Source organism: Chrysochloris asiatica, unplaced genomic scaffold (assembly GCF_000296735.1).
Source record: "Chrysochloris asiatica unplaced genomic scaffold, ChrAsi1.0 scaffold00032, whole genome shotgun sequence".
Lineage (NCBI taxonomy): Eukaryota > Metazoa > Chordata > Mammalia > Afrosoricida > Chrysochloridae > Chrysochloris > Chrysochloris asiatica.
Window position 1 is genome coordinate 13,344,571 of NW_006408550.1, and position 10,459 is coordinate 13,355,029.

At 36.1% G+C, this 10,459-nt stretch overlaps 1 protein-coding gene across 1 annotated transcript in view; it reads right to left on the reverse strand.

The window, feature by feature from the left end:
* Window positions 1-5,698: 5,698 nt before the first annotated feature.
* Window positions 5,699-10,459, reverse strand: part of ASZ1 (ankyrin repeat, SAM and basic leucine zipper domain containing 1) — an 89,480-nt gene continuing 84,719 nt past the window's right edge. The window contains exon 13 of the mRNA XM_006859314.1: window positions 5,699-5,851. Within this exon, the coding sequence (XP_006859376.1) occupies window positions 5,699-5,851 (153 nt within the window). The remainder of the gene's footprint in view (window positions 5,852-10,459) is intronic.

Consider the following 10,459-nt stretch of genomic DNA (forward strand, 5'->3'; position numbering starts at 1 on the left):
TTAACAGGGGATAAAGCCTATGATGGTTGATGGATGATTGCTACTTCTTCATAGTTTTAATGTTTATAAAATCTTGGGTTTTCCTTTACTTGATTTGATGTGAAGATGCATTAGGTTTCTTGAGGTTACCCAGTACCTTTATTAACATCTTGAAATCTACCTGACCTCCTCACCACCTGGAAATCCGTCCATAACTATACTTTTTCCTCTTTATGCTTTGAAGTCATCTTCATTAGTTTGATATCTCTGATTCTCGGTTGTCAGTCTTGTCGTTGTGTTTTACTCTGGATACTTCTGTATCTGTACTGAATTTCATGTCATATTGCCCAGATGCAGATTGTTGTATGCATTGTTGGTTCTCAGTCCAAAGAACACACTTTAGCATTTTTTGTAAAGTTGGTCTGGCCATTGCAAATCTTTTAATTTCTTTTTATCTGGAAATGATGTCATTTCACCTTTGTATTTGAGGGACAGTTTTTCTGGGCACATGTTTCTTGATTGGCAGTTTTTCTCTTTCAGGGTTTTGTATATGTCTTTCCCCATTGTTGTCTTGTATGCATGGTTTCTGCTGAGAATTCAGAGCTTAATCTTACTGGTTTTCCTTTGGAGGTAAAATTTCGTTTTTCCTGTGTGGCTTTCAGGATTCTGTCTTTGTCTTTGATTTTGGGGAGTTTAAGAAATGTCTTGGTGATTTTCTTTTGGGGTCTATCCTGCCTGAATTTAGTTCAACTTCTTGAATGCTTATCTTCTCATCTTTTAGGATGTTAGGGAAATTTTCTTCCAGAAGCTCTTCAACTATCTATTTTGCGTTTTTGTGTTTGGAAATTCTGATCACCTGCAAGTTATTCCTCTTTATATTGTCCCATGTGAATCTTAGGCTTTCTTAAGATTTTTAAATTCTTTTTTTTCTGAATGTTCTTATAGCTTACTAATATTGAGAGATTTATCTTCTAGCTAATTCTACTTGCTTCAAATCTTTCTTGCCTTTCTAGTATATTTTCCATTTCTGATATCTTAAGAATTAATCTTCTGGATTTCTGTCTGCAGGCTTTGTATTGTCTTCAATCCTTTATTGGTTTGTGTAGTGCTTTTCTAAATTCTTGTTTTCCTTGATTTTTTTGTCAACATTTAGAGGCATCTAAATAGCATCTTTCTGAACTCTTTCTTAGGCAGTTCCAGTACCTTTTTTCCTCAAAAGCATTATCTAGTTCTGCCTCTTGGCCATTTCTTTGAGCTACTGTCTTGCTTTTTCATGTGAACAGATTGTCTGTTGCTTTCTTGGCATTGTTATTGTATTTGTGTTAAGTTGATGAATGTGTGTTGGCGTATTCTTAATGCACCCACCAAGTGCCTTCTGGTGAGTGTGATAAAGAGATGAGCTTGTACTCCGTTCCCTGTTTGCATAGTTCAGTTCAGGGTGAATTTTTCAGATATTGGTTGTTGTCACTGATCCAGTGTATTGACTATAGTCCAATTGGTAGTTGTTGAGAGTATGGCTGTGGCTTGGCTGTATGGCTGCAGCTGCTGGTCTCCTTTGTCTCTGCAAGCCACAGGTAAGTTTCTGCAATGCAAATATGTTTCCTTGTCTCTGAAGCCACTCAGAAACCTTCAAAATGCCTGTTGTAGGTCAACAGCCACCTCCACGCCTGCCGTGTCTACTCAGCTCTCCCAATATGCACTCAATTCACTTCTTTATCCCTTAATCTGAAGCTCAGAGTTCTAGGACTATCCTCTGCATCTATCTTTATCTGGTTTTACATATTCTTGCTGCAAAGGGTCCATACAACCTTTCTGCCTAGGCTGCCATTTTGTCCCCTGGCTTTTTTTTTTTTTTTTGACTGACTACAATACCTAACATATTAACAGATACCCCAGAAACACTGCTTGAGGAGTTCCACTTCTAGGATAATAGTAGCATGATCAGCTTTGTAGATGTACTCCCTAGTGAAAACTATCAGAGCTAGCAAAAACTACAAAAATAAAGCCATAAAAACATTCCTCAACTTTCTATGGAAAGCCACAAGTTTCTGAATAAATAAAACAATGCTAAAATAAAATAAGTAGAATTTTCATGTCCTAATTTTAGAATACTTTAAAGCTACAGTGATCAAAACAGCCTGGTACTAGCTTAAACAAGAGACATAGACCAATGGAATACAATTGAGAGTCTAGAAAATTAACCCCATACTTCACAATCAATTGAGTTTTGGCAAAGATGCTAAGTCCATTCAATAAGCAAAGAGAAGTCTCTTCAATAAAATCTCTAAAAAGTGTCTTAAGGACATAGAGCAAATGAAGAAATATTTATGCAAAATTACCTTCCAAAACTTGTTAAGACAGCAAGAGTCTCTTCCTCAGCCCCCAAATCAAGGTTATTGTATTTGATTAGGAGGTTACCAGCATTTCTCATCAACTCCAACTCCATATAAAGAGGCTAAGTTACCGCTGAGTAAAGCTGAGATACTGAGAACACCTCAGCAATAGAATATAGGCTCCATCCTAGGCTCAGAAGGCTGAGAATACTGGAATCTTCAATATCCTTGTCTCAGCCTGCTCCTAAGTCACAGGTTTTATGTTGTGAAAGGTGATCTGAAAAGAATAGAGACTACCACTATGCAAAGTATCCAGGTTAGTGGCACAGAGATTTTGTTCAGAAGAGGCAGTTCATAAGAGATGTTTTCCCCAAACGTACCAACTTATATGAAACAGAATGTAAGTTCATGCCAAGGGGTGCTATCAAAACCAATATACCAAACACAAACAAACAAACACAAAAACCAACAAAGCCATTGCCATCAAGTAAATTCTGATGGCACAGTGACTCTATAGGATAAAGTAAAACTGCCCCTTAAGGATTCCAAGGCTGTAGATCTCCATGGAAACAGATGACCACATCTTCCTTGCATAGAACAGCTGTTGGGTTCCAATAATCAAGGATTGGGGCATAGTTTAGCACTTAAACCACTTTGCACCAATGAATTGATACATTTGATTTAAGGGATTGGAGAAGAATATTAAAAGTACCATGAACTGCCAGAACAAACAAACCTGTATTGGAAAGGGTATAGTGAGAATTCTCCTTGGAAGCCAGGATGTCCACATTTTATCTGTGATACTTTATATATATTATCAGAAGGGACCAGTTCCTGAAGAAGGACATCATACTTGATAAAGTGGAGGGACACAGAAAAAGAGGGAGACCGCTAACAAGATGGATTAGCACCATGGCAGCAATAAAGGGCTCAAGTGAGCAGCAATTGTGAGGAAGGTGCAAGACTGAGAGATGTTTTGTCCAATGTTTGGTTCTTTTGTGCCTACCTTATAACACTTAACAAAAACAATCATAAAATACAGTACAAAAGTATCAATCTTTCTTTTCTTAGTGACTTAGAAAGCAATTGTTTGTAGCAATGTGTACAGAACTGTCTTTGGCTAACAGAAATAAACTGCATTTGAAAATACCAGCATAAAGAAGGTGCACTGGAACAGAATTGCATTAGAGTAAGAAATAACACCAGATAGAAACTCAAACCCACAGAAACAAATGACAAGTACGAGAAATGGTTAACAGTAATGTAAATATAACAAACTTAGCAAATAGACACAAAAAACAGACATAAAAGTATACAAATAATTATAACAATGTGTTGAGCTTGTAACCTACATGTGACATGCACACTAATAGCAAAAAAGGGGGGAAAGGTACACAGAGCTCTAAAGAGTATTGTTTTTATATCTAACTAGAATTATATTAGTATAAATGTGAAATAGATTTTGATAAGCCAAAATGTGTATCATACACCCAAAGAGGAACTTACAGGAAAATTAACTTTTAAAACACAGTAAAAAAATAACTAAAGGAATCAAAATGTTACACAAGAATATGTTTATTTAAGTAGTAATAGAAAAAATGCCCTGCCCTAGAGTCAATTCTGACTCATACTGACCCTGTAAGCCAGAACTGTCTCTCTGGGTATCTGAGATTGTAAACCGTTTCCTAAGTATGGCACTAATCAGGGAAGACTTAACCATAAATCCAAACCAAATCCACTGGCATCTAAGCAATTCTGACAGCCTGCGCTTTTATTAGCTTGCCTTTTAAATTTGGAAAAAAACAAATGTATTACTTCTTTAGACTGATATGAAAAATTACATGCCTAATGTCATTCAATTTCATAAACACCCCAAGAAGAGCTAAACGTAGAGCATACCATATGCTCCTACTCCTATAAGTACTTTAAAAAAATCAAACATTACTTTGAACTTTCTATACTATTTCCTACTTATCTTTTATTTCACATTTTCATTTTAAATCCATAACTTAAATTTTTTTTTAATCTTTATCCTTTCAATTTTATGGAATACTTTGAAAATTAGTATTTGCCTAATAATATCATTAAAAATATGCAGTAAAAATTCCTTAATGCATAATAATGGGCACAAGGAGAAAATAAGGGTTAAAGAAAAGCTATTTATAAACTTCTTGAATACTTTCCAAATTATTTATGATTCATTATGAATGACAAAGACATTTATTTAAAAATAGTTTATGGAATTTTTGATGAACATTTACAAAGCAAATTAGGTTTCCATTTAACAATTTCCACATGAATTGTTCTGTGACATTAGATACATTTATCAAAGGTGTCAATATTCTCTGTGTTGAGTTGGTTCCCTTTCCAGTATTCTAGTTGACCCCTATCTTCTCATCTTTGCTTTTGAACAACTGTTGAACTTTTGGTCTCACATTGATGGCGTTTAAGCAGGGCACTGATCTTATGGCTGATACTCTTTATCTTGTGCGCCACTCTGTTAGTTTGCTAAAAGTTGATCTGAGACCACAAACTTGCTTTTAGGTTTTAAGAGCATCTCAGGGACTCCTCTATTTTCTACTATTTCCAATTTGTCTAGCCTTTATGTTAAAAATTAATAAATAAGGGTCTGAGTTCTGCTCTACATTTTTCTCCCATTCTATCCAAGATCAACTACTGTAACCTTGGCCTGAAATGACAACAATCCAGGGTCAACTACAATAACCCTGGTTGGAAGGTTCGGTGCTGAAAGATGGGCACTATCTAGTTCTGCTGGTCTCAGGGTAAATGAGGTTGTGTCTCATGTAGGCTTGTTTCTTCTCTGCACTTTTGGTTAACTTCATACTGTTTTGCTCATGGCAAGTAGACCTACGGTTGTGTCTTACTTAGCCACTTGCAAGCTTTTAAGGCCCCAGATGCAATGTACATCACTAGGATGTAGATCATGTTTTTTTTTGTTAACAATAGCATGCCAATTGACTGAGAGATGTCCCCTAAGACTATATATAGTCTTAAGCTTTCAAACCCAGGAAATCAATACTGGAACAAACACTGTTTGATTATGTCTGAGGAGTATTTGTATTTGGAATATTTTTTTTCATGTCAAAGAATATTAGATACATTTATTTCAAGTCATAAATTCAAACTAAAGGCTTACTTATTATTTACTGCTTATTCAAAATTAAGAAAAAACATATTTATAACTCAATATGATAGCCACTTTCTGAAGAATAACATTCTTATTCATGCTATCAAAATTTTTCCTATGGACTATGGGCAGAGTGTAAAGTTACACTGTGCTACAAAGTGTTACAGGCAACTTTCAGTTTAATAGTTTGAGTAACATGAATAAAGACATACAGATACATTATTTTTTAAAACTAGGGTTATTTTCTCTGGAAAGTTAGCTTGCAGATGAAAAGAAGAAACCCAAATCCGCATACTGTAAGAGCTGTCCTCTTCAAAAGTCTACTATTCCATGAAGATACTTCTTCCACTGATGGTATATGAGTTGGATCATTTTCCCGTTCATTTTGCAACTAATATTTAGTAGGGAAAAATAAGAGATCACATGAAATACACTGGAAATAAAAATACCTTTACTTTGAAAAATATACTAATGTTAATTCACTTGGTTGTGATCTAGGCAACTCAAGATTGAAAGGGAAATTTAAAGTGAACACATGAAACGGTCTTTCTCTTAACCGAATCCCATTATGCTGAATTACCAGTATCACACTAAAACTTAATGTTTTCATATATTATCCCATTATACAATGGTGTTTTATATAACAAAATTCTGTTATTGTTATGTTGCATCGGTTCTGACTCATAGGGAACCTAATACAGGGTTTTCAAGAAGCAGCTGGTGTGCTTGAACTGCCAACCCTGTGGTTCACAGTCCACTGCTGATCCTACAGCACCACACCTGGAGTCCATATAATGAGATACTGTTTCTTAATGCAAGTTTAAAGTTTCTATTTCTATATATAAGGAATAATATTATTTTATCAATTGGTATCTTAGAAAAAATTGAGTCATTCTTTGTTCTTGTTGTTAAATGTTGTCAAATTGGTTCCGATTCACAGCAACCCTGTATAGGGTTTCCAAGGATTGGCTGGTGGGTTTGAACTGACAACCTTGAGGTTAGCAGGCCAGTGCTTATGTTACAGCGCTAAACCAGGACTCCATTACAAATATACAATGCATGAAATTTAACAAAAACTAGATGATCAGATACTAATGTAGGAAAAGTCTAAGCTTTTACTTAAATATAATTGCAGAAACAAAGCTAAACAAAAATTTATGTGACTTTTTAACATCAAAAGTACATGTCCCAGTTAGTTTCAAAATCTTATATGTGGAAATTTCGTGTTAAGAAAGCACACTCCTCATCCCACTGTTTTTGTGTGTTAGGGTATGGTGTGCGTGAGAGACACAGAGAGAACAATATGGTTGTTGGGGGTGGGTCAGGAAAGAGAATGAGCAGAAACTGAAAGACCTTTCAAAGATTAAAAAAAGAAACAGGCACATTTATAGAGTGGTATTTACTAGAAACATCCTGTGTTGGATAGGCAATATAAGTACTTTCAACATTAGCAGGATAATTCACTTCTAAAATCTACAATGTAAATACTTAATTAAAAAAGCCTAAAAATATATTTAAATTTATAGCAGAAAAAAAGGAATTCAATGCCAATCTCATTAATACTGTAATCTTGGTCTGACTCCCAAATGGCTTCATTCAGCAACAGATTCCTTTTTGACAGTGATGCTCCATTTACTGAATCCTGAAACAGTCATTCCTTTTATTAGCCAATTACTTCAAATGACCCTTTCTGACAAGAGCCTGCCAGTGTGTTGGTTTGGATGAGAGTGATGTGGTGTTAAAGTCTAGCCTTGACCTCTCCCACCCTCTCTCTTTGTCACCTCCATACAGTTGTCTGTGATAACTGATGTTTCTTTTCTTTTTTTAAAAAAAATCTCCATCACCTACTATTGGTAAACTCTGAAATATAAAAAGGTTACTAGGCATGGTAGCATAACCCCAAATCTGGAAGCTCTCGTAGTTCCCTAAATCAAATGTCATTAAAGTGATTATTACTTGTAATGAACCAAGCAAAACCATTCCACTAACTTGTTCCAAAATTAAGACTTTCCTGCTCAAAGAACTGGGTTTGCCATTATCACAGACCAATAGATGTATTTTCAATTAAGATCTTATAGGGAAACAGAAAAATTCAAAGAAAAGGTCACAGAAAGAAGGTCTTCCATTTAGCTAAAGAAGAAGAAAATTCTCTTTTCAAGTAAGCATTGTTAAAATAAACATGGAACCTGACTGGATTATGTTTTAGAGTCAGTCGGCTCTTAAAATAGCATCGATTAATTTTATTTAAAAAATCTAATTTTCTCAAATTAATTTTTTATCAACCTTCTATCTCCACACTTCATGTTTATAGCTCATCTCTGAGAAAACAAATAGTTCATTATATATCATTATAGATATGACTTAGGGATACAGGAAGTGTGTACTGTTCCAGATTTCCCTTATTGTTGCTAGGTACCATCGACTTGGTACCGACTCATAGTGACCTTATGCACAACAGAACAAAACCCTGCCCGGTCCTGTGCAAACCTTATAACTGTTGCCACGCTTGAGCCCACTGATGCTACCACTTGGCCAATCCATCTCGCTGGGGGGTCTTCCTCTTTTTTTCTCTGACCCTTCACACCTTATCAAACGTGATATCCTTCTCCTGCAATAGTCCCCCCTGACAATATGTCTGAAGTATGAGAGATGAGATTTGACCACCCTGGTCAAAGGAGCACTCTGGCTGCACTTCTTGCAAAATGGATCTATTGGTTCTTTTGGCAGCCCATGGCACTTTCAATATTTTCCTCCAACACCTTAACTCAAAGGCATCAATTCTTCTACAGTCTTCTTTATTCACTGTCCAGCTTTCGCATGCATTTGAGATTACTGAAAATACCAAGGCTTGGGTCAGGCGCACTTTAATCCTCAAGCTGACATCTTTGCTCTTCAACACTTTAAAAAGATCTTGTGCATCTGATTTGCCTAATGCAATACGTCGTTTGATGTCTTGACTGCTGCTTCCATGAATGTTGATGGTTGATCCAAGACGAATGAAGTCCTTGACAACTTCAATCTTTTCTCCATTGTTAAGAATGTTGTTTATTGGTCCAGTGGTGAGGATTTGTTTTCTTTACATTACTGAGATGCAACCCATACCAAAGGTTGTGCTCTTTGATCTTCATCAGTAAGTATTTTAAGTCCATTTCACATTCAGCAAACAAAGTAGTATCATCTGCATATCTCAGGTTATTTATTAACGAGAGTCTTCCTCTAATCCTGATGTCACATTTTTCTTCATAGAACCCAGCTTCTTGGATTATTTGCTCAGCATACAGGTCGAATAAGTATGGTGAAAGAATACAACCCTGTCACACACCTTTCTTAATTTTAAATCATTCATGGACAGATTCCTCATGAGCACAATTAAGTGTTCTGAAATACTCATACTTTGCAATGCTGTCCATAGCTTGTCATGATCCACACAATCAAAAGCCTTTGCGTAGTCAATAAAGCACAGGGAAACATCTTTCTGGTATTCTCTGCTTTCAGCCAAGACCCATCAGACATCAGAAATGAGATCCCTCATTCCACATTTTCTTCTGAATCTGGCTTGAACCTCTGAAGTTTTCTGTCAATGTATGCTTACAGCCATTTCTGTATTATCTTTAGTAAAACTTCACTCACATGGGGTATCAGAGATATTGTATGATAATTTAGCATTTCGTTGGGTCACCTCTCTTTGGAATGGGCACAAATACGGATCTTTTACAATTATTTGGCCAGAGTGTTGCCTTCCATATTTCTTGGCAAAGACGAGTGACTGCCTCCGGTGCCAGCTCATTTTCTTGAAAGATTTCAATTTTTATTCCATCAATTTCTGGTGCCTTGTTCTTTGCCAATTCCTTCAATGCACCTTGGACTTCTTTCCTTCAGGATCATTGGCTCTTGATCATATGCTACCTCTTGAAACGGCTGAACAGCAAACATTTCCTTTTGGTACAGTGACTCTGTGTATTTCTTCCATCTTCTTTTGATGCTTTCTGCATTATTAAATAATTTTCCCAGAGAATCCTTCAGTAACGAAAAGTCAAGACTTGATTTTTCTCTTCTGTTCCCCCAGCTTGAGAAATGTTGAGTGTGTTCTTCCTTTTTGGTTTTCTGACTCCAGCTCTTTGCACATTTCGTTTAATATTTGACTTTGTCTTCTTGAGCTGACCTTTGAAATTTTTTCTGTTCAGCTCTTGTACCTCCTCATTTCTTCCATTTGCTTAGCATCTCTACGCTGGAGAGCCAGTTTCAGAGTCTCTTCTGACATCCATTTGTCTTTTCCTCCTTTCTTGTCTTCTTAATGACTTTTTTGCTTTCTACCTGTATGATGTTCGTAATGTCATCCCACAACTCTTCTGGTCTTCAGCCTTTAGTGTTTAATGTATCAAATCTGTTGTTCAGATGATCTGTAAACACTAAAGACTGAAGACCAGAAGAGTCATTCCTGAATAACAGCAGCTCAAAGCCACCACAGTCCAACAAACTGACAGATGAGTAGTGGCAAAATTCCCTTGGCTCGCTATAAAAATTACCATGTTAAGTAAAATAAATATTATTTTCTTTAAATTCTTCCAGATGAGTTGGGCATACCCACTGATACTACTATCAAGCTGATTCCAACTATTAGAAACCTGACATAGGGTTTCCCAAGCTGTAAATCTTTACAGGAGAAGGAAGTCTCCTCTTTCTCCCATAGATCTGTTGGTGAGTTTGAACTGCAGACCCTGGGGTTAGCCATCCAGTGCTTACCCCAAAGCACCACAGAACTAGAAATGTTTTGTTAGTAACTTCAGCTTCTATTTCTCGTGTGTAGTAGTAGTTGACTTAATGCTTGTTGAATGAATACATGTCAGAGATCACACAACTTCTAAAATGCCTCTTGAAAGGAGCTATTTTCTGCATGAATTTTTAAACATTTTCCCATATGTTTTGTCTAAAAAATGCGCCCCCATTGTTTTATAGAATTTTTGTCCCAGTTTTCTTCTCACTTAAAAGAACTTCTTTT